Source organism: Synchiropus splendidus, chromosome 2 (genome assembly GCF_027744825.2).
Source record: "Synchiropus splendidus isolate RoL2022-P1 chromosome 2, RoL_Sspl_1.0, whole genome shotgun sequence".
NCBI lineage: Eukaryota > Metazoa > Chordata > Actinopteri > Syngnathiformes > Callionymidae > Synchiropus > Synchiropus splendidus.
The window spans coordinates 10,097,218-10,121,588 of NC_071335.1; the positions used below are offsets into that span (position 1 = coordinate 10,097,218).

Below are 24,371 nucleotides of genomic sequence, written 5' to 3' on the forward strand. Positions count from 1 at the left end.
TCCTTTTAGTTGCTTGCTTTTTAAGGCCGGTACACAAAGTCGCCACACCGGGCTCTTATGATGTTGATATATCGCTTGTTCGTAAAAATCGGCGTAGCGTCCAGACCTCAAGAAAAAAGTGGCTCATAGATCAGAAATTTAGGTGGCATGAAAAAAGTGAAAATTATTTAAATCCATTTCATATGTGATGATCCAAATTCTCAGATACCGTGAAAGCTGGGATGTAAGTGCCTCAAACACAGTTACAGGCTGCCACAGCGATGCCTTCGTTTGATTTCAAGTAGTAAAATGGCGTTGACAAAAATTGTTCTCTAGTTAAAGCAGTCCACCCAACAATGCTCTAAGTGCTTAATGTAACAATGGTTCAACGCAATGTTCCCTACCACAATATAACACAGTGTAAAAAGGCCACTAGTCTATCCATCTATCCAACCAATCTCTGAGACGAACACAGCCACATCTGTGGAGGATGAAGGGAGGAGAGGGTCAGGCCTTCATACAAACAAGTGACACTTAGAAAAACAAAATATTTATTCAATTATTTTCATCAAGATCATTACACATTGTTGCTTAGAGACAAGCTTTGTTTTGGTATGTTGGGTGGAGTGTGTAGTTGAAGATCTCAGGTGCTGACGAAACAGTCAGACAACTCGACCGACGTCGCAATAGAAAAGGAAGACAGTTAAAAACAAAAAGAAAAAAAAAACATACGGAGACATTCCAAATTATACAAGGTCCAATCGGTCTGTGATCCGAGGTCAGGCATGTGTTTGAGAAGCACTTTCGGGTTGAGCTTTGAGGCAATGTTTGAGATGGCCTTGCTGGTGATGAGCTTGGACGATGGCGCTGTCGTGGTTACAGCTCAAGTCGCCCACTAATCTGGGGAGGGTGGTCGCGAAGCTCTATCATTTCAACTCAAAACCTGATGGCAGCATGAACACCAACGACTATCAAAGGGTTATAGGCTTTTAGATTTATGGCCCTTCAATGTCTGACCTATGAGAAAAGACATTAAAATAACATTCTTCCAGCTGCAACTGATGCCGTCAGGCTAGTGTGCAAAGGCTCCGGCATGTAGTGCAAGGAAGACCTTCTAGTAGGTAACGTTAGCACAGAAGTATTCAGGTTTTTTTTTGCTAGTTCTGAATGGAGGTGAGCGGCAGCGGTGATAAGCCATTGATGTATTAAATCCAGTTGAATCTCCACCAACGTGCATCCCATTGTCAACTGGAAATTCACCTGAAAAACGCTCAAAACGTCCTGTCATTTTACCCAGATTTACTACCATCCGTGACATTCAGAAGCTCCTATGAGTATGAATCTGTTGGCAGGGGTGCATGTCATTGACGTTGGCTCTGCCCCTCTCAAGCCTACGCTTACCTTGATGGGCAGCAGCAGTTGGAGTGGACGGGTTTGGGATCCCAGATAATCCAGTCAGGGCTGCTTGGGGGCGTTACAGTTCTAATGGCCATGGTTCCTGCGCACATCCCATGCATTAAGAGTTATCTACATAGTTAGAAAGGTCACCTCAACTTGGCATGAGAAAGAACAATGTGCATCTTTTAAAAATAAACCAAGCCTTACATTATCTTCAGCTTGAATCATTCGGACAAGACATTTCCGTCGTCACTTCAATGCCATGTCGTCTTGCAAATCTAACTTTATATAAATTGGTGGATATAGGCATTTAAAATTGTATATTGTTGCTATTTTAAGAGCAAGTGAGTTTCAATTAGGAGGAAAATGAAATACGCACTAGGGCCCCTTTAATAAACGCTTAACTCTTAATGATGCGGAAGACTATGTGTGAGTGTTTGAGCACATTGATAACTGACCTGTTATCAGGGAGCAGAAGAAGCTCATGGCTTCCATCCAGTGAGTACCACTGCGGCACGTACCGAGGCAGGGTGAGCTCAAGTGTCCAAACAATGCACCAGACTTCTATGACTCCAGAAAGAATGATGACCTTTCAACAGTTTTCAACATGTTCTGAGCTGAAGTGCGATTTTGTTCATGAGTTTTGTAAGAAGACTCACAGATGGGAAATTCCTGGTTGACTTGTAGCTATCAACTGGTTGGGATGGACGAACCGGACAGATATGTCCAGCTCAGAGGCACCACATGTTATAACCACTGTCTGACCCCCAGGCTTCATTCTAGATGAGCTCTGCACTTCCAGATAAAGGACCGCAAAATCATATGGCTTGGCAGTGTAAGACAAAGGTGTGCATGCTCGAATATTGCAATAGCTTGACACACACAAGACTGGAACTCAAAATCAGAGCTGGAATCCTTGTAGCCACCATTTCTCTTTCCTTCAGAGCGCCAGCGATGATTCACCAAAATGGGCTTACTTTTATAACATAGCTTAACGCATTTGAGATCAGCTCACATGGACTCCAAAATCAAGATTTCATTACCAAGATAATATATTTTATATATGAGGTAATGTTCACAAGCTTAAAATATTTGTTGGGTTGATATCCAAGAAGCCAAATTCTGGGTGGGGAGGGTTCACTGTTGTGGAGGATTCATGCACACATTCTTTAAATATTCAAAGACCTTCAGTCTTTCAATGCCATCCTTCATATGTTTCACATCTTTTTTTATTTCATCAGAATTCATAAGTGCTGCTTGAGCAGATTATTGAGGGCCACTAATATAGTGGTTCTCCCAATAGATCTTAAGACGTTGATGTGCAAAATATGTCGAGTTCATTTCATGATTGTTGCTGAGTATGTGTGTGACAAACAGACAACGAAGACGCACTGAACTGTAGTCCAGGATCTGGATTTTGCAGCTGCGGTTTGTGCTCAGAAGGAGAAGTATTTGGTAAACCACTCGTGCTTTAACCCTTCCGTGGCCCTCTGCTCCAGATATGGGCCCCTGAAAGAGACATGAGTCGTGACTCTTCCTTGCGACAGAATAGGTGTTGTGATCAGCCAGGAACAGATGCCCACCTCATTGTTTGAGCATGTAGGTGTGCAGCGGGGTCCTGGCAGGAAGGCGACACATAGCGGATCCCCAACTGTGGCGAGGGGCAGACTGGAAGGGGGGCAGTGGGCGCTGGAGTGGGAGGGATGCAGGAAGTCCGTGATCTGGTTGAGCGTAGGAGGGATGGGGATGAATGCTGGCTGAGGGAGCTGTGCTTGTGCGGCAGAGAAGAGGTGGAGTAGTGGGCGGAGCTGTGGTGGTGTGAGCTGGACTGGTGCGGAAGAGTCGAGGAAGAGTGGAGGTGGATTGAGGAGGACGACGTCTGAGGCAGGAGGTTCCTGTCGTGAGATGCTGCGCTGGGGATGCTGGTGACGCAAGGAGGCGGCTCGGCACACTTTCTCTGGGAGGAAAATAGACCCGCTTTTATTGAACATGACTCATGACATCATGATTAAAAGGAATGAATAAAACAGTTCCACAGAAATGGCATCAACATTGCACTGGCACTGGCAATAGATCTAAAAATGAATCTTCAAAGGACAGTTCTTTCCAGAATCAGCGCGTTCACAGGAGAGCATTTTGCAATGTTTGGTTATAAGTCGGTTATTATTATTATTAGTATTCACAATTCATTCATCATGTTTTTCTTCTTCTTGTTGTTGTCAGTTTTTCGGTAGGCTAACATACTGTGTCAGATACACATGACTGCCCCCCACAGGTCACAAATGGATGTTTAGCTAACACACAGTTTGATAGGCTTCTGCCTGCTTTGCACTTAAACCAGAAGATTTGGCCTAATTTTGCAGGAGCGGCAATGCATCATCTGTAAAATCAATATTGGTAATACACAACAAATCAATAGTAATCTGTTGTGAGCTGCCATTTCCAGCTAGTTCTCTGACTCTGTCTCTCACCTGGTGTGAGATTCAGTTGAGAGCAGCTGCTTTGATCAGACTATTTCCAAATCACCTGAAGATGATAAAACAAAGATATCTAGGTCTCAGCAGCCTGAACAGATGGTCTGCAGAAATAGAGACGTCAGCTCTGCCAGCGAGAGGAGGCAACATTGTTTGAGACACATTTGAAAGTAAAAATAAGCAGCGATAGACAGCTAATGCTCATGGAGGGTTTTTTTTATTATTCACGACTGGCAGCAATGATATAACAAATACCTTGTACTTTTTAAGCAAGCTCTGGCTGCCAGTGTGCACGAGTTGAACAAAGCAAACTCACCCTCATGGTTGGCGTGACACTCGGAGGAAGGATTTTACTGTCACGAGGCCTGAGGGTGCTGTTGTCCCCGGCGACAGGAGGATGTAGCTGCAGCTGATGTCTCTCCTCCTGACGTCGGGGGAAAGAAGGAGGATGAGTCCGGGCGTTCAGCTTCCTCACTGACGGCTGTCGTGTGTGTCGCCTGCATGTCACACTTACCTCTGTCACTCTCGTGACTCATGAAAAATTAGCATCTTTTGAATACATAAACTCAAAGCTGAGCTATTTTTAGATTCACGTTCCTCATCAACTCATCATTAGCAGCTAGTTTTAATTCCCTGCCAGTCCAGATTTCACACAGCCTCCGAGACGCGGCCCCTCACTTGTTCACAAGTGACCATCAAGAGAACGTCGCGTGTGTGTGTGTGGTTGTAGGATTCAGGTTGTGTGCCAGTGTCCCCACCACTAGTCGTTTAATGAGCGCGTCTCTCTCCGTTATCCTCTCCTGGAGCTTCCCCAACTGCGGGTCATCGCACCGCGGCTCCCTCCTTCTGCATCGCTCCTCACGCTCTCGCAACCTACAAAAAAAAAATTCACCACTGTTCACCACAACTCTTCACAAACACTGAGCCTCTGCACTCACTCGTTTTCCAAGGCCACGATTCGAGCCTGCAGGTGCGTCTGAGCATTGCTGTACTCGGACACCAAACTCTGCATCTCCCGTTTGTGCTCCCTCCTGATCTCCTCCAGCTCCTCCCGCCGCCGTTCTTCCTCTCGCTCCTTCTTTTTCTCCTCATCCAACTCTTCCTCTTTGTCGTCCTCCTCCTTCCTGTCCTCCCAGTGCTTCTGCGACTCCTCCAGCTTCTCCATCTCCACCCTCAGCTTCTCCACCTGCTCCTTCAGACGTTGTGCTTCTTCTTCAAGATGGGAGTCTCTCTTCTCCTTCATTTCTGTGCTGTCCTCCTCTTTCTCTTCCACTCTGGGGCTCTCTTGTATTGACCTACAAATAAAAGGAGAAGAACAAAATGTCCGGCTAAATTCATGAGGTGAAGCTCACACTATATCGCTGAAAAAATGAGGCAGTCATGGAGTGTGCGCTCGTATTCTTTAACAGCTTACTTGTCTTTCAATTGTTTCCTCAGCGTGGCGTTTTCTCTCTGCAGCTCCAACAAGGCACAGCGGCTCTCGTCCAACTGTCGTTCAAACACTTGGTTCTGATTCTGCTGCTTTAGGTCCTTAAAACAAAAGCACACAGAGACTACTACAAACCACCACCAATCACACCAGAGGCCTAAGATATTCGTTGACAGTGTGACATGGAATTTCAGATCAGGCCCAGTCCGAACCGGGCCTGAGTGATCTCCTCAGCGGTGACCGGCTCTAAATAGAAGTGCGAATGTGCTGCAGACACATTGCCGAAGTGTTGACATCTGATAGGAGCTGGTGTGGAATGTCGCTATGCTTTTAAGCCGCGTCAGTGACAAGGCAGTGTTGCGACTTCGCTGCTGCTCATTTTATGTTACTCTCTATACGTTATTAGACGACTTCAGAACACGAAGCATACTTCAACTGACCACTGTGACCATGGAGGCACATGAAACTTTAGATCACAATCTTTAAGTTTTCTTACATTTACTGTAGTACAACATTTGAATACGCTTTTGAATTATTTAGGACGCACGTATTGCTATCCAGTTCTGATGACGACTGTCCATGCGACATGAACGTCCCATTCATACATATTTAACATCCAATACTTACACTCTTAAATGAAATACTAAGCAATCATTGTACACTAACTCTTGATTGTTATTTCACTCTCCACTCCACATCAGCAATATAATGCTACTTTACATTCATCAAAGGTAGCATTTTTAGCGCAGCAGCTAGCAACTATTTTGATAGTCGCTCAATTGAAGAAATGTACAGAACGAATCTGTAGCTCTGCAAATAGTAATAAAAAAGAAAAAAAATGTGTAATAAGTTGTAGCAAACACTTATTTAGTGTTAAATGTAAATACATTGAAACAGCTCAAAATGTGGTTTAAACGGTATGTTTGGCAAATGTAGCATCTCACTTTATTTTTCGATGTTTCCAAGGAGTCATGTTCCCATACTTATTTTGGGTTGTGATCATATTTCCTCTCACTGTGTTACCTCGCACGTGCGCAGAATAGACAGCCATGATGCCACAACTTGTCCATACATATTAATTCAATACAGGATTGTTCAGTTGACTAGTTGCTGCCGCCTTTATCAATTTGTCACACATTAGAGAGATAGAAAGGGAGCATGTTGAAGAACAGATCTTTTGTTGTAATATGTTGCTGAGAGTAATGTGTTTGTTTTGTTTCTTCAGTGTTACTTTGATGTCTGCACATTTGATTTCCTCCAGCGTCAAGTCTTCTCTGGAGTAATCTCCAAGTTTCTGTGTCAGATACATTATGATGAATACCCTCCTGTTATTTGGGCTTTTCATGTCTTTTGTCAGCGAGTTCGACATTTTGCTCCTTTATCTCAGTGTGGTTCTAGCATATCAAGATGTTCCCAGTTCTTGTCTGCTCCTCCTCTTGAGGAGTTAGATGACACAGTCATAATGCATTAGAAGTTCCATGTTTTGTGGACTACCAGTTGCTTTAAAAAGGTAATTTGAAATGCAATTTGAAAATGAAAACAAAAACTGTCAGGCAATTTATTGCACGTGTTTCAGCGTTTACACAGCCTTAAGCTGAATATTCTATTTTATTTCGAAGCACTTTCCTAGTTGGTGGGATCCCCAGCGACCATGGCAATAAAGTTGATTCTGATTCTGAACCTGTCTGTGACAAATTTATAAGTCGATCATAGTTGTTTGACCACTGAACTCGTATTGTTAACCAAACTAGAGTTCGGCACCTGGACAGAAGCAGCTCAAAGTAGCATATTACCTGCACTTACTGACTGTCAGCCAGGAACATGCTTTTCAATTTAGGTGTTATTTTGAGTCTGAAAAAAACAAAACATTGGACCAAGTATTTTGTCAGGGATCAATTATTTTCTAAAAGATATTTTCATTAACTGACACATTTTCCACAGGAAATACACACATCATTAACAAGAGCGTTTTGTGTTCTTTGTTTGCAAGGAGTGTTCTCTAAGTTTCTATGTCAAACTGTCATCTCCATTTAGGCTTTGTCAACACAAAATAAATGATGGAAAACAGTAACTCTTAATACACACACACACAAAAATTAACTACACAGCGGGAAAAGTAGAAATGAACTGAATTACAGCTCACTAGTTTGTGAAGAGGCGGCAAGCACGCGCCCAGGAGGAGACATGTTCCTTGGCAGGGATGCAGAATCAGCCATGCATAGCTGCGAGCCATCGTCCCTTTCTCTGTCTACTGTCTCTTAAGCTGTTAACGCTGGCAACCTAGTTCTACGAGAAAAGATCGGTAGGCTGTCTACAGCACCAGTAGTGAAATATGATTGATAAAATAGTCAACTAACATTAAAAGAGATTTATGCCTTTATTTTGCTAACCAGATTTTGTCCAGTATTCAATCTTGCATCACTGTCGTATGAAGGTTTGTTGATTTTGTCATAACTTTTGATAACGAATGTAACACTATGTCAGTGAACTATTACAGACAACTTTAAACAAACCAGGATCATCCTGAACTGTCTTGTTTGTGTATGTAGTGCCACCGCCATCCCTACTTCAATGTTCAATTGATTTCAGTTGTTTCTAAAATGTGTTTTATATTAGCTGGGCAGCAGTATTTCCATACTTTGGAGACACATTTTTAAGTTTCATAGAGTTTTGGCCGGCTCCTCCTGAGTATATGTTCATAGTCGATATAGTTGACAACCATATAGTCACCTGTTGCAGAGCCATCATCTGCGTGTGTGCCTGCAGTTGGGCCTGGAGGTCTTCTATCTGCTGCATGTGTCTCTGGGTCATCTGCCGGCTCCACTCCGTGTGCTGTTGGGTCAACTCTGCACGCTGCTTATCTGATACCACACGTACAGAAATCCAAATCAATTGGGCTCACAGTAGCAGGTACCCTTCCTCTGTTGCCATGGTGAAGCGTATCCATGGCAATAGGAACTTCAATGTAGAATTTATTATCTCAATGCGTGTATCACTTTGTGTTGTCGTGTGTGTGCGCGTGTAATTGCCTGTTTGCCATTGCAGCTGTCTTTAGCTAATGTGGCTGCATGGTAATGATGTGTGTGTGTGTGTGTATGTGTTACCTAACTCCAGGTGCTGCATTGTCTGAAGTCGGTTCCTCTCAGACAGCAGATCTTCTCTCGCTTGTCGTTCTAAAGCTTGCAGCTCCAAGCTGTGCTTGTGTCGCTCCTCAGCTAAAGTCTGGCTCTGAGGCTCCTGGCAGACACATTTTCAACACACAAGAGCAAAACTGCTTCACCCTTCTCTCATCAAACCATCAAGATTTTCAGCATGTGTGCTCGAGTACCTGCAATAGATCCTTCAACTTTTTGTTTATTTCCTTGGTCTCCTGGACCTCCCTCTTCAGCCTGTCAATTTCAGGGTTGCCATGGTAACCGTCACCTTTCTTTTTTTCCTCCTTCAATAACAATGGGAAAGAGAAAAAAAAAAACATCCTTCATGTGGCAATTGTTGAAGAAATATATACCACACTTCTTTTAGGTTGCCATTTTTTTCAAATTTGTACTGGAATGACCGGACATCAAAAGAGTCTTGACTGCTGTAAATGATCACCTCTGCCAAGGAGGTTATGTGACACTCTGTGTATCTCTGTTAGCTAACGCAAAAAAGAATGATCTGATTTTGATGAAATTACCAGGAAATAATAATGAGGCAAGGGACACACATGTTTGGGTGGTGTTTTGTGCTACCACTCGGATCCACAGCTACTTCAGGAACGCTTCTGCCATCTGCTGTCCAAATCAGATGAAGATATCGCTGATATTTCAAATGCTAAAAAGGGTGTCTAAGTCCATTGACAAAATATATGCACTCAATACAAAGCTATGGGTGGAAATGAAGCATCTGAGTCTGGCCTCCTGAACCTTCTCTCTAAGACTCAGGTCAAATGCTTTGCGTCACCCAAAACGACATGCAGGTTAAGATAACATTTGCTCATCTCCACAGATCCAAAATTATTCTTATTTATTCTCTTTTATCTAATTGTATACTTCAGCTACGCTTTGTTTTCTAGGTATGGGTGAAATCCAGACCCAGCAGCAGTAGAACAAGGGTCCAGCTGAGGACAGAATGTCTCCTTCCTATTTTCAGGAGGGACCTGAGTCACCCAGTGGGTGGATTTACTATTGCACCATGGCCGGTTTAAGTTGTGTGCTGCCGTGCTGTTGTGCAGTGTGAGGCCAGTATAGAGCGGCGGTAAACATCCCCGATCTGTGGTCACACAATATACTGTTCTGTTATACAGGATTCACTTGTATGACACATTCTTTGAATTGCCATAGTGCATCAAGGAGTTGGTAATAATTATAGAAACAATAGAAAACTGTATCCCTGGCCACAATGTTAGTCCAAACTAACTTAACCAGGCAGTTTTGAGGTGAGGTAGACAGCAGTGGCAGGTGATTGACAGTGAGAGCACGTGAAACTGAACGAATAAAAACACATGCAAGAGCATGTAAATAAACCACCTTTTTAATCACAAACAAGACTTGTGGTGAGCTACATACTGGCTCCGTCTGACCCGCTGTTCTCTCTCCATTGCTTTAATTTGAGTTTGAAATGCTCGCTTCTCAGTAGGAAACAAATGGAATGCTTAATCATCTGTCCCATGTTGATCATAGGCAGAACAGACCTTGTTGTGTTCTCGACTGGGCTTCCAAACTAATTACAAGTGCACGCCAGCTATTTAGTGTGAGAACTCCTATTAGCTGACATTTCAGTTAAAAACCATCCAGCATAAGCCTGAATCCCTGCTTCAGTTTTCGGCACTCTTCCACTGGGCTCCCTAGGTCTCAGTATTTACGTTTCCGTAGGTTCATGTGTGCACAGGAAAACATATTAGCAGGACCACACAAGAGAATACGCCTCACACCCTGAGGACCATCGATGACTCAGACGCTCATCATAATGTTGAGCTCTTAACTGCAAGAGATCAGCCTTCTATTGAAGCTTTGCAGCGTGAGTATTTGACACAGGCCTTTCTGATACCAACATGCACGCTGGGCTGATTCACCTACTGTACAGACAACAAGAAGCAAGAATGGAGTGCGGAAGGTTCATCTGATTTAGGAGGAAAGAACGCTCACTGAACCTCACTGACTATATTGCACATGTGCACCACACAATCGTTCCCAATAGAGTTCACGGGTAATGAAGTGACAGCAGAGCTCACCTGCAGCTCGGCCAGTTGACTCTGCAGCTCACTGATCTGATTCTGCAGCTCCTGTTCCTGGTTCTGCCAGCGCTGCTCGCTCTCGGCTACGGCAGCGTTCATCTCTATCCTGAACTCTGCTCGGAGACGCTCCTCACACTCTGACCTGCAGGAGTCAAAACATGAAGTCACGCTTTCACTCTTCTTCCAGTGCTTTCCAAGAAGGAACTACACACATGGTGGATGACACCAGTAAACATTAGTGAGGTCAAATATAAAGAGGATGCATTGGAAACGTTAAATGGTAAATAGATCATATTAGATCATAAATCATATTAGAACCCTAATAGTTATGTAGCTTTTTTCATGTTGATTATTTACATTGGTTTTCCAAGAAGAAAAATCTGACTGAAGGGCACAAACAAATTAAAGTGAGTGAGTTACATTGTAATAATAATTATCATTTGAAGTGAAACATTTACAGAGCATTTTACCAGTGCTTTTCCGTAAAAGCTCACACAAAATATTAGCAGAACAAGCGACACTGTGAGATGCTTCAAAATATTTTGAGAAGTCGACAAGATGGAGCAGCTTGTGGTATGTTATGAGAAATTAAAAATAATAATAATAATTAATTAAATATTTGAAAATAATCTCAGGCCTCTCTTTTGCATTATTAACCAAGGAAATTGAATGTAGCTTCATTTCACTAGCATCATAAATTCTATTTAACCGAATTATTTTGTGTATAAATTAAGGTTTCACAGAGAAGGGTCTGCTAAATGAGGAAAATTGAAGTTGAAAAGATGCTATATGAGCACAGAGAACATTGTGCACTACATACAGCAATGAGTTTGCTTGTCACCACAGCATGTCCATCTTGATGTTTAAGCTTACGGGTATAGACTCAACTTACAGTAAAGGAGATTGTTCTGGTGTCAAATATGAAAACGTTATTCATCAAAATTAATGAATTACAAAAGATCTGATTAATAAAAGATCTTCTCAAAACATGGGGATAAAAATTATATCGTCTGAGTTTCAAACTACCTGATCCGTTCTTCTGTGTTCCTCTGACTCTGACTGAGGAGGTTTCTCTCTGTGTTGACCCTGCTCTGCTCCAGAACTTTCTCTTCCAGTCGGTGTTTGTCTGCTCTCAGAGAACTGATCTCCCTCTGCAGCCGGTCTCGCTTGTGCTCGCTCTCTTCCTGCACCTGAGCCAGTCGGGTCCGCACCTCACGTAGCTCCTCTTCCAGCCGTGAGCAGTGAGGTCCACATGAGGGGGCAACTTCAGGAGCAGCCTTGTCTTTCTGCTCTTTCTGCTGGAGGACCGACTTTAACCGACTGATCTAAGAAAGGATCCTGTTGTCAAATCATTTCTTTTCAAACATCACGTCACTGTGAAGAAAAATGTCTCACCTCACTGGTGACATCCATCACTTTAGATTCATGTTCTTCTTGTTGTTTCATCAACCTGCTGTGAAGCTCCACGCTTGCCCTCCTCTCCTCCTCTAGATGTGCACATACCTTGGAGAGATGAGGGGTAATTCCCATAAGTGACACCCCTGGTTAGCTGGGACACGTTCTCAACAATAAACTCTTGTTACAGACGCAGAGATGCTGACCTCTTGGTTGGTCTTGCGCTCGGAGCTCAGAGCTTCCTGGACACTCTGCAGTTCTGCTGCGTGTCTCCTCATCACCTCCTCAATGGCCTTTCGCACCTGCTCCTTTAATCTCTTCCTGTCCTCCTCAGCCTTCTCTACCAACCTCCTCTTCTCCTCCTCTAGCTTCTGCTGAACACAGACTCTCTCTGCGTCGATGTGCTCCATGTGCTTGTCCAGCTGAGAACGAACGCGAACCCTCTCCACTTCCAGCTCTTTCCGTAAACGCTCCACCTCCTCCTCCTTCTCCCTCCTTAGATGTTCTTTGACTCCTTCCACTTCTTTCTGCACCACATTCTTCTCCTCGTCCCTCTCTCTGCGAAGCCTGTTCCTCTCCTTCTCCAGGTGCTCCTTTTCTTTCTCTCTTTCCCTCTGCAAGTTCTCCTTCTCTCTATCCATTTCCCTCTGAAGTTTATCTCTCTCGTCGTCCGCATGTTTTTGGATTCGCCGAAGCTCCTCCGTCTGCGCTCGGACCATTTCTGAACGCAAGCTGGACAAAGCCTCAGCGTGCTGTAAGAACATATGTTAGTGTACAGAGAGATCTACTTCTGGGGTTATTCACTTACATTGAATTCACCTGTCTGATCTGCCGGACGTGGTCGTTGTTTCTCCCACTGCTCTGGAGCTCCAGCTCTCTGTTCCTGCTCTGCAGACGATTCACCTCCCTTTTCAGCTCCTCCACATCCATACACACGCACACCTCACACACACCGTGGTTCTGAAGCTCTTCTGACACACAAACATGGGCACGCATATCAGAAGAGGAGGCTTTCAGCTCCCCAGGCGAGGAAATATGATGAAACAATTAAGTGGGGAACATAAGATCTACCTGCTTTGCTCTGCAGCTCATCCTCCTGCAACAGCAGACGCTCCTTGGCAACAGCAAGCTCCTCCTCCGCCCGCTTAGCCACACCCTCGGCCTCCGAAACACGCCTCCGATCTAGTTCCAGCTCCTCCTCCAGGTCCTGAAGGATGGCACATGTAATTATTTTGGCAGGAAAGATGCTGATGCAGCAATGAACAAGAGCACACGATCCATGTTGAACATCAGGCAGGTCAAACTCAAAGCCTGAGGGCCACATCCAGCCCAGATGACTATGAAGTTGCATTCCTAATCACATATGGTAGGTCTCAGAAGAGTCACATTTCCTTTCTGCCTCTTTTTTGCGTCCACTATGTTACAGAGAGAAACCAAATCCAAAAATAGATCTAAAATGGCACGACGCATACAGCAGCCATACTGGCAATTGAAATGCTCCCTTTGGGATTGAGCCCTCTGCCGAAGGGGAATTCAATCTTTACACATTCAAATAAATTCCTTTGATATATGTGGAAAAATGATGCATGTTTGTCATATGTCAAAGTCTTCCTCTCCATGATGCAGGAGGCCCTTCATCATGATGATGCTCGCTTTTTAGCTTTTTGTTTATTAAGGAAACGTAACTTCTTGACAGTGCAATTCAAGTTTGTGGGTTTTCTTCTTGTCCCCAAACCTCCTGCTTATCACCTGGTCCAGTCAGAAAAGTTAGTTGGACTTCGGGTTGTTTCCCTAATGGTGGTCTGGTCAGACCTAGTTTTATAAGGAAAGGGTAGAATGTCTATAAAAAGAGGCGTAAAACACAAGGAGGAGACACAAATGAAAGACATATAGGATTAACCTTTTCTGAATTTGCTCAACTGCGGAAGTGCATCATGGGACTTAGTAAGATTGAATGATGGTGATTTTTACCGTGGTACATAAATGGACCGTAGCGTATATTTATTATACTGGAGACTACAGATGGGCTGCAATGACTATAAGTGATTATAAGCCTTCATGCATCGATGAGTTGTGACATCATCACTCTCCCATTTTATACGTAGGACTTGAATGACTGCGACGACTGGGACCACCACGACCCAAAACGGCAAAAAAACATTTCACAAAGTCAAACCTTTGCCAACTGTAGCTTTCAAACCACGGCGTGAGCAATTAAAATTCAAATATAACATTTCAAAACAGTATTTAAAACAAGTGTTTACACCAATTTACATACATTATTTATCTTTTTAAACTACTTCTGAATAGTGAATAGTAGTCGACAATCAAAATACTTCCAGCTCTACGCTACAGACGAGTATTTGCTGAATCACCGCAGTGAAGGTTACATTCATGGATACTTCGAAACAGTATTCAGTACATTACAATAAGTTTCACCAGATGAATAATGCAAATCTCGTCTCTCAAAGCTCAAACTGTGACAACATTTGGCACTGGCCCCCGGAGCTGAGTGGGTTCTGGCTGTATGTCTGCGTGCTGGTATGTGATTACTGGTCATTAATGGTGCAGCGCATCAGTCCAACTGCTCATTAACAGATGTGGCAGTGGAGAACTGCACTCAGAACACCAGACCTCATTTTCCCTCGCTTCCTCTTTGCTCCATTCAGCACAGTGAGAACAATCGTTGGCTGCTACGTTGCATTCTGTTGTGTCACTGTTGTGTGAATGTGCCTTTACCTGTATTCTCTCCTGCAGTTTGACCATGTTCCTCTTGTTCTCCGCCAGTCTCTCCAGGTGACCCTCCGCCTCGGCCTCTGCTCTCTTCACTCGTTCTCGTAAGGCGCTGTGCATTCCTTTCTTCTCCTCTTCTTCTCTCTCTTCCCAGCGCTGCCGCTCGTCCCTCCAGTCTGCCTCCATTCTCTTCCTCATTTGTTCTCTTTCTTCATTCATATCATTGAACTTTTGCTCCCATCGCTCCTCCTCCTCTCGGACCTCATTCCTTCTCTTCTCCTCTGCTTCACGTCTCTCCTCCTTCAGCATCTGGATCTCCTCCAGCAGCCTTTCCAGGTGCACTTGATTTTCCTGCTCATTATCCCTCAGTCTCCTCTGCTCTGTCTTCCTCCACTCATCATCATCATCATCATCATCTTTCTGTCGCTCGTCACATTTGGCATCCAGCTCCTGGATCTTCTCTTCAGCCTTCTTCAGCTCAGCGCTCAGTCTCAGGCTCTCCTCTTGAGCCGCACTGATCTGGGATCTGGAACTCCGCAGCTCCTCCTCTGCGGCCTGAAGTCGCTCGCTGAACTCTTTTCGCAGCTCAGACTCAGTTTCACGCTCTCGCTCCTCTGCTTGGATCCGGAAACACTCAAAGTCTGCCTGAACCTGGGGACGAAAGTGAGACTTCAGATCAGCTGAATGGTGTGAGACGTTTATGATTACGGTTACTGTGCGGAAGACTGAAACACAATGGCAACACCAGGTGAGAAATGCAGAAATAAATAGAAAAAGCAATCTTAACTATTTTTAGTAAAGGGAATCAAAGAAAAGCACAAACAGATAAAATGATTTAATAAGTAGCCAGGTATTCCCACATCCATATGTTAATTATTTTGAGGAAAATATTACATCACACCACATGATATGACTCAGCTATTTAGACACGCATATGATTGTAAACGCTTATTCCATGGACTTACAACAAGAGGTAAACGATTGTGGCGCACCACCAGAAATCTCATGTGATCCAACATATTTAAACAAAGTGGAAACAAACAAGAGGGCATCATGGTGATGGAGATGTTTACGGTGGTTTTCAGGGTGTTTTAACGGAAAAATCCTGAAGGAAACCTCACAATGACTCAAATGACTGGAGAGAGATTTATTCCTCAAGATTAAAAACTACCCTTGTTATTGTCACCAATTCATTTATATATATATATATATACATATGTGTATATATATATATATATATATATATATATATATATATATGTATATATATATATATATATATATATATATATATATATATATACACAAAAAAGAGGGCAACCAATTCATTCATGAATACACTATTTCTCTCTTCCTGTAAGAGCTGATTTTAAAATTTAGCTCTCTTGATTTGTGGACTGTCAACTATCGGTTCCGCTGGGACACTCAATGAGTTGTAGCTCCCTCAGGGACGCCATGATATGAATTACCGTGCTAAATCAGTCCTTGAGATCGAGGACAGCGATAAACACACCTGAGCTCCGACTCGTTGCTGCTCGTCCAGGGACTCTTGCAGCTCCAGGAGCCTCATCCTCAGGACCGAGCCCTCCCCCTCGTGACATGTCTCCATCAGGATGCGGTGCAGCTCCTCGTCATGGGCGTAGTTCAAGGCCTGCAGAGCCGCCTCCTGCTCCTCATTCTTCATGTTCAAAGAGTAAATCACCTGGAAAACATCAAGGACAAACTGTTTATGTTGCTGTTGCCAGGGTGAACACTGTGGAGAAGGATGTTGGGAATGTTCAGTGGGAACAACCGATCCTTATTCAGTGTGTAGAGAAAACACCCCAGAATTCTAGAGGGATTTAGCAGCAGCCATGTGTGAAGACTTGCTAAGGGTCACAGAGCATACATAAAGATTTTATTTACAAGCTACAATCATGGTTGAGTCAGTAGCATCCCAACTATTGAATCTGGCCTGAGGCATCTCTAGATTTAGTGTCTTTCTGTGCTTCTGGGTTTTCTCCAGACATTGTTACTGCAATACCTAAATATACACTAGTTCATTCGCTTAATCTATTTGTTCCAGGATTTCCCATCCGGTACTGCCACAGTCTCAGGCATCTTCAACTACGTTGATCATCCCTCCCAGTTGTGCTCCTGAATACCTCCACATCTCATTGGTAGTCTTCCCCTTCTCCCATTTCCAGGAATCTCCATCTCCTACATTCATGACTCTAAATTGCCCATTGGTGTGAGTGGCTGTCAGCCTGTAATGGAGTCACAGGCTGACAGGTCCAGGGTGTCCGCCACCTCTCAAGCTACGTAGCTAAAAAAGCCCACCGACGCCAAACCAGGAATGAATAAATAAAGATTCTGTCGCTCATCCCCATCCAGAATTGTTGACTCTGAACAGTAAATGGATCCCATTTGCTGGAGAAGAAAACTCCACCGAGGGCTTTGGGCAGCAGTGAACTGACTGTTGCCAGGCAACAAACCTTCTCTTTTAAACTGTCAAAGACGCACATTGGAGATGTGATACTATTATCTGTGTATCCTGCCCACAGAGTCAGCCATTTTTACTGGAATTAACAGTTGGACCAAGACAGAATACCACTTTTGGGCCCACAATCCTAAAAATGCTGTACATGAGCATAATTATTATGACACTGAATAGTCATAGGAATCAAACGCTCACAGTTGTAGTATCAGCTACACGTAGATACAAAAGACACATTCACAAGTCCATTTTGATGATGTAAGCAGATTAAAGATGTTTATTTACACAGCGGAGTATTTATTGCGCAGCAGGGATATTCACTGTTTCTAGTATTGAAATGGAAGAGGGATTCAATCCTCACATTGTCCTGGTCTTCTGCTGAGGAGTAATTTCTCACAAGTCATTCAGAAAAACTTAAGGACATCTCAAAATATTTAAAAAAATGTAGATCTAAACAGCTGGAAAAAATGGAATATATAATTCCTACCACTCATTTTATAACAAATCTATCTCAACTCAAAGCATTCAGGACAAAGATTTTGTCTTTTGCTCCGAATGCTGATTTTATTTGTTAGGCCGCTCCAATTCCATAAGAATTTTCCTAAACAAACATGGCTGACCGCACGTGCCATCTCTCCCGACACTCTACATCCCGACACATCACCAGTTAGTTTTATTTTGATGTATCAATGAGCAGCTGAACATCTTGAGTCACTCACACAAAAAAATTACCTTTCAGACTCCGCCTATCCAAACGTCATGTGCTCCGTACTAGGGCCGCCAGTGTCCGCCCGGAGCTCCGTTACAAAACAAGGAACACCCACTATACACTACAAACTACTCACGGGACGTCATAATCATCATCATTCTTCTTCAGGATGTACATTTTTTACTTAATTTGGTGTGTGTGTTCCCGTCATGGTGATCCAGAAGCATAAATGATAGCAACTTTCACCGCTATCTGCTACAAAATCAGGAATTTTGGCTGCAGCAATAAAAAAAAAAAAGTTCAAGCAAAGTATAGTGACCAAAGGTCTCAACATTTCGGATTGCAAGAGGAATGTGGCGTTGAAAGCGAAAGCCCACAGATGCACAAAAGAGTCGAACTAGTGTTGAATAGTAACAACAGCATTAAACGGTTTGTGAATGCTGTTAGTAACGGCAAGATTAGGTCATTTGACTCCCTACTGGATCCTCTTCCATTCTTCTGCATATAGACTCTGACTAATACATGAGATGCCCTGTTAGACTAGAGCATCACCACGAGCTCCCACTCACCCTGACATCATATTTACCCCCTCAACAGAGGGGTGGGTGGCTGGAGTGTGCCCATGCAGGGCTCCAAACAAGTGTGGGGGCCGGGCCACATTTTCTGCTTGTCGCCGTTTCGGCTGCAGCAGCTGCCAGTGCACAGGCTGACATTCCCGACATATGTGCGTGTGCATGTCACCAGTTCCATCTGCAGTCTCCAGCTCCATTGATGCCTGTGCTGCTGCTTTTAATGCCAGTTTGTGGCATCATTTAAAAAAAGGCATGGGCTTTCCCTTCAAGATGTCTTCAACAAGTCACATCCGATCATGGCATCAAGAAGAAACTTTAGCAGATGATTTTATCCAAAGTGACTGACGGTGCCTGTGCAGGCTGTAGGCTTCTATCTTTAAAGTTCACTTAATGCACACCAATGTCATGTGACAAGGGAACACCTTACATGACTTTGAGAGGTGGATGCCAGTTCTAGAAATTGAAATATGAAGGTAGCTTGGTCATTAGAGGTGGGGCTTTTTGAACGTTGTTGCTCTTTAAATGACGTATTGGACAGTGATCAAATTTGTGAGCTTGTTTTAGTCATTGAATTAAGTATGGCCGTTCAGCCTGTTCTGGATGCACGCATACAAAGTACCAAAGTAAAGACGGCTGAGAAGGAGATCCTACCAGTTCAGTCTTTGTAAAGAGAGAGTCAAGATGGGGCGATACCATCATTCTTCTTGATGGAAAAGTGTTGTCAAGTCATCACTTCTCCTCTGTGTGTTTTTGAAATGGGGTGCTCGCAGGAAACCCGCAGTAGGTGGAAGAACGTACCACCTACACACAGAAAGAATCCAAGTTCACTCCAAACCCAGAGTTGCCTCAAGCTGGATTGGAAACAGGGACCTTCTTGCTGCCAAAGCCATCATGCTGCCACCTCACACAACAACTCACGCTGGGCAGAGTGAGCTGGTGAGGCTATGACAGGCCTCAGCAATATGGCCATGAGGACTGGTACGCAATGTAGGGAAAAATTCAGGGACGGTGGGCGAAGAAAGTGAAGATCAGAGGTAACTGTAAAAAGCAGATCTGGTACGAGAGGTGTAAAACGTGAGTCAAGACCAAAGTCTTTCTACAACAGTGAGGATAATCCATTTTACCTGTTCATCATAGGTACCATTTACGTTGACAGTTGACTCAAGAGTGTTTCAGTCTTCAGCAGGAGGCTGTCCAGTGTGGACTCAAAAACATCAGTGTTGTTTTTCTAATAACAGGATCCTTTTTTGGCTTGGTAATTATGCAAATCTTAACTAACTAAAGAGGCTTTCATGCACGTCATGGTTGGGGTTTGTCTTGCTGTCAGATGATCAACTTCAGCTTTTGAACTGAATGACTTTTTAAGAAAATGTTTGAGGCACAAACCATTCCCTGTGCATCTGCCCCAGGATTAACACTCGTAGCGCTTAGCTTCGCAGCTACAGATTTGTAAAAACATTGCCACGCTGATGGAAATCCTGCTCGAAGGAGCTCACCATATGGATCCAGCCAGTCAATGTGTAATTCATGTGGCGCTACACCCTGATAAGCTTAATGTAAAATTAATATTCGGTAAGGCGGTTTGTCAGCAGCTGGAAAGGTCGCGATGATAAAAGGCACACATTTTCAAAGATGCACGGAAGTGACAAGTGGAGAATGTGACAGCAAGACAAGTACAGTAAACCGCAAGGATAAAATTAGACTTTTCCATCTGAACATGTGGCGGCAACACTGCAATGATGTTCACGTTTCCCGTCAGGTAAATACGGAGAACTGTTTATTTATGTGGTCATTTGGTCACACTATGTGGCCAGGCACAACAGCTGGCAGGATATTGTCAGCTCCACCTGACTTCTCAATGACTGGGGCCACCTCTCTAACATGCTCAGGGTTTATCTTTAGCAAATGCATTCAACCAGGACGGAGCAGGGAGAGGAGGTGAGGACAGGGGGCGTAAGTCAAGCATGAGGGAAGGAAGAGTGCAGTAGTATGAGATGAGGAGGTGTGTGTGTGTGCGGTGTGTGTGTGTGTTCAAATATATGTCTGCTGACCCATTTCCTGCTCAGAGGCTACTCCACTTGTCTCAAAACGCTCATATAAACCCGCCGTCACATTCTCTGCATCCCAGAGCTCCAACAGCAAATATCATATTATGTGAAGTCTGATATTTCATCAGCTCTCTTGGGTTCAAATGTATTTCACATGAGCTCGAGAGCTAAATAGGGCTGACAGGCCTTGACGTCAAATGAGACCCAAATCAAGTCTTGACTTTGCCACGGCAATATGGGAGGTACATGACCTGAGTGGTTACTGGCAAACATGCAACGACACAAGTGCTGACCCTTTATCTGTGTCACCTCCTGTGTCCTGCCGCACATGCACTGACTGTTTAATCTCCAGTCCTCGCATGCACATGGACACAGAGGTGAAGCATAAGGAGCGACAGGAAGTGCGCAGTCATCAGTAATAGTCACGGCTCAACAAGCTACAGGTCATGCGATGCCTCTGTAAGCATTATTGTGAGCTGAGTGAATCCCCATCCAGCTGCTGCAGCAGCTGTCCTTCATGTGCACTGATAAGCAGACGTGAACAAATACACACAAAGCTGGTGATGTTTCGGACTAGCTTTGGTTTTGATGTAGATTCTGCACACAGTTGTGAATAGTCTTCACAGAGCACAAGATGACACCTTTTGAAATGCCAAACCACCTCAGACACTTTATCGTAAGGCACTGGCTGAAGGGCAGGACTGTCAAACTGTGAGCAAAATGTTTTGGGGGTCCTTGATGGTGTCATTCTTGAAATAACCTTCAGTAAAACAGGTGAGGACGCTGATTCTAGAAACTGCTGATCACGTCTGGTAGGCTTGTTTATCCATGTGAAGCCTGGCCTAGTCTCTCATCCTGTACCACGAATGTGGCAAAAAACAATCTTGTGGCCATTTTTCAGTCGACTGGCCGCAACACAACAGAAATGTGAGTCAACAAAAATGCCTTTTTTATGTACAGTTTGTACCGAAGCATGATGGACCTGCAGTGACTCTGAAATAGCTTGAAGCATTTTTTTTTCTTAGCACAACTACAGAATAAAACAGAATTAATGACTTCCGTTTGAGACAAGGCTGTGCATTGAGTGGTAGCTAGTAGTGACAACGCATCTCACTGAGAGCAATTAAATATAACCCATCCAGATCGCTCAGATCCACTTGTGCTGTGATGTTTTCTGTATTAGCTGTTTCGTATAATGACATTATAATATATGACCCAGTGGTTTAAATCATGAATTATTCAGAAAACAGCATATGTCCTTGACCACAACACTAATTTAATTCACACATTAGAACAAACCCAGACCAAGTGTGACCTGCGTCTGTATTTTGTTGGCTGTCATGAGGTCGAAGTGGTGGTGGTCATTATTATTACTATGATTTTAGCAATATTTTTTCAACAATTTTTTCCTTATGTACCACTTTTTAAAAATCTTTTCCCAATTGTTTTCCTCATGGTATTTTTAATTGTATTTATTTTATTGATTTATTGGGGACAGGGTAACACATTTGTCTTCATAAAGTGCCACTTTTGTTTTCCCACATATTTATTGGTTTGTATTAATCATACACACACTATTGCATATTATTACAGCTTTTTTCCTTTGGCATGTCATGCGAGCAGCTATTTTATAATGTACTCAAACTCTCTTGGCTCAAACCACAACTTATCAGACCTGTGTGGGAACATAACCATTCCAGAGAGAACTGGTGACCAAGTCCCACACACAGGAGAAGACCAAAATGTCTGCTTCTTCCTTCAATATGAAGAACAGCCATTGGCCATTAAAAACTGAACTTTCATGCTCCCACCTTATTTCTTCACAAACACTATGTGTCCAAAAACTCATTCTCCAGTAATTCTCTTAACAATCATGGCTCTCACGTATTATTAAAAATACCCTATCATGTGCAGAGACCAGCTTAGCACATTAACTGCAATTTTGTCAGTAAAACACCAAAAAGTACACATTACTGAGGTGATTGATGGAAGAAAATACAAAAGAGAAAGTTGGCAAGTCACTCTTCTGGGTGTTCTTTTTTAAAACTAAAATACTCACAAAATACATGCATGTACTACCTCAGAAAACTAAAATAAATTCCCTTACAATTAAAAATCATCAAAAAAGGAAAAATAAAAATATGTAAAGACTGGGGAGTTGGTCCTGGAAATAGAAAATGACTTCACTTGATCACTTGAATTAGTCTGATGGGAGGGAGTTGAGTGAACTGTAAAAGGTTGGCAGTTGCTAAAAAGCTTTCCAGTCTTACCTTGAATTGTATACTTGTTTTTTTTCTAACCTCAAATCAGACATGTTACTACTAGATAGGTGGCTTGGTTGGCCGGTGTCGTGCTAGTAAAGAAATGAAGCTGTCACCTCCAGCTGGTCAGAAATAAATTGCCCGGGGTACTTGGGAAGACCGAGTATGTAGTGAATACACAAGCGTTACGGAGAATCTGTGGGACATTGTTTCAGAGAAATGTTCCCTGAAGCCAGCTTAGTACTTTTTAGCAGTCACTCATTGCTGCCATTTCACAGGGTCACACCTGGGCCGGAGCTAATCCCTGGGATACAGGGTGAGGTGGCGGGTCATCCCGGACCGGTCACTGGTTCAGACAAACAATTCAATTAACTAGAGGCTATATCAGGTCTGGAACTAATCTCTTTATATTTGGATTCACACAGATCCACTCCATCCAAGTCCACTCTTCCATCAAGAGGATGAGATGTAACACGTCATTGGATTATTACTGGCCGTTCTGCCATGGCACTGCGAGTGGATCTGTTGAAGCTAGGTGCCAGTCTGACAGCCTCGGCTCTGAGACTGATGCCTCCTAAGCTGAGAGAGATCTCAAGAAGCTGATTACTGTGTCAGTCACGGAGCAACAGCACCTCTCGTCCAACTTATCACCCTGCAGCATCAGCGACCACCGATCGCTGGTTTAAATCCTCGTCACTCGTTCATTCGCAGTGAGCTCCATGATGCCCAGGTCCACCAGGTGCGGGCAGACTGTGCTGCTGAGTCCTACCTTGGTGAGCTGGGCGATCTTCTTGCACATCTTGTTGTGCAGCTGGTTGTCGAAGATCTCCTGATCGATGCTCTGGAACTCTGCCGCAGTCCCGTTGACGGCGGATCCAGACCCCGCCGGCTGTGCAGCCTTACCGGCGCCTGAAGCCATGATGGCCGCCCCTCCTCCTTCCTCTCCGGGGGAACTTCCAGCACCGGAGTGTAGTCACAAATGCTCCTCTCTAGCCGAAAACCGCGCCTAAATCGGGTCAACTTTTCACTCGTGCATCTCATTCCTCCGTCGCTAGGCCCCCTCCCGTGGTCAGATGCGGCTCGGTGGGAAACATCATCGGCGGGGCTGTGCTCATCTGCTGCCCCGCTCTTCTCCCACTGTCCGAGGTCACACGCTGGAAGTACATCGGGGACGCGCTCACCACAACCGACCCTCCCCAGATGCCAGCGGATATTTTCTACTCTACGGATGAATGCATAAGTCTCTCCACCTGCCTAGCAGCAGGGGCGGAGAGGGGCGTGCGGATCTGATCACAGGATTTGTGTGGAACATTACCGGAGAGGCGCACTGCTGCAGTGCGGCCCCGCCCCTACCCAGCCGACCACCGTGAGACGGAGAAGGAGAGTCTCTGGGGGTCCAGCCGTGTTCTTTTACTCCATCAGTCAAACCGTTCGTTCTCACATCCCGTCAGGCAGCTGACTCGGAACCACTGTGGATTGATAGTAATATGCTCGCTGGATGACGAAACGCTTGACAAATATTTTGAAATGTAATTGTTCTAACCCGTTTTAGCACCAAATTGTGAATAAATAATTGTAATAAACAATTAACATGGGGTGATTACATACAAATACTAACTAGCGATACGATTTTGCCGACTGTTTCTATGGAAGGGGAATATAGGTTAATATTCAATAAAATG

The 24,371-nt window shown here is 43.9% G+C and overlaps 1 protein-coding gene across 2 annotated transcripts; it reads right to left on the reverse strand.

The window, feature by feature from the left end:
- Nucleotides 1-551: 551 nt before the first annotated feature.
- LOC128754773 (trichohyalin-like) lies at nucleotides 552-24,015 on the reverse strand. Of its 2 annotated transcripts, none has more exons than XM_053857636.1 (18): nucleotides 23,459-24,015; nucleotides 16,137-16,325; nucleotides 14,630-15,274; nucleotides 12,962-13,097; nucleotides 12,710-12,858; nucleotides 12,097-12,642; nucleotides 11,891-11,998; nucleotides 11,522-11,820; nucleotides 10,493-10,637; nucleotides 8,609-8,719; nucleotides 8,385-8,517; nucleotides 8,011-8,141; nucleotides 5,266-5,381; nucleotides 4,790-5,146; nucleotides 4,610-4,724; nucleotides 4,168-4,275; nucleotides 2,961-3,334; nucleotides 552-2,886 (listed from the first exon to the last, which is right to left on the reverse strand). In XM_053857636.1, the coding sequence occupies exons 1-18, from the start codon at nucleotides 23,606-23,608 to the stop codon at nucleotides 2,814-2,816; spliced, it is 3,885 nt and encodes a 1,294-aa protein (XP_053713611.1). In that variant the 5' UTR covers nucleotides 23,609-24,015; the 3' UTR covers nucleotides 552-2,813. The 2 variants fall into 2 exon arrangements, with proteins under 2 accessions (XP_053713611.1, XP_053713610.1); XM_053857635.1 differs by having other exon boundaries at nucleotides 12,710-12,861.
- Between the last annotated feature and the right edge of the window lie 356 nt (nucleotides 24,016-24,371).

Bases quoted from the DNA above. Each gene is read 5' to 3' on its own strand.
- LOC128754773 (XM_053857635.1), bottom strand. From the start codon at position 23,608: ATGGCTTCAGGCGCCGGTAAGGCTGCACAGCCGGCGGGGTCTGGATCC. The intron at 11,821-11,890 runs GTGAGACATTTT...ATCCTTTCTTAG, and splicing joins TGATGGATGTCACCAGTGAG to ATCAGTCGGTTAAAGTCGGT. The intron at 4,725-4,789 runs GTGAGTGCAGAG...TTTTTTTTGTAG, and splicing joins ATCGTGGCCTTGGAAAACGA to GTTGCGAGAGCGTGAGGAGC.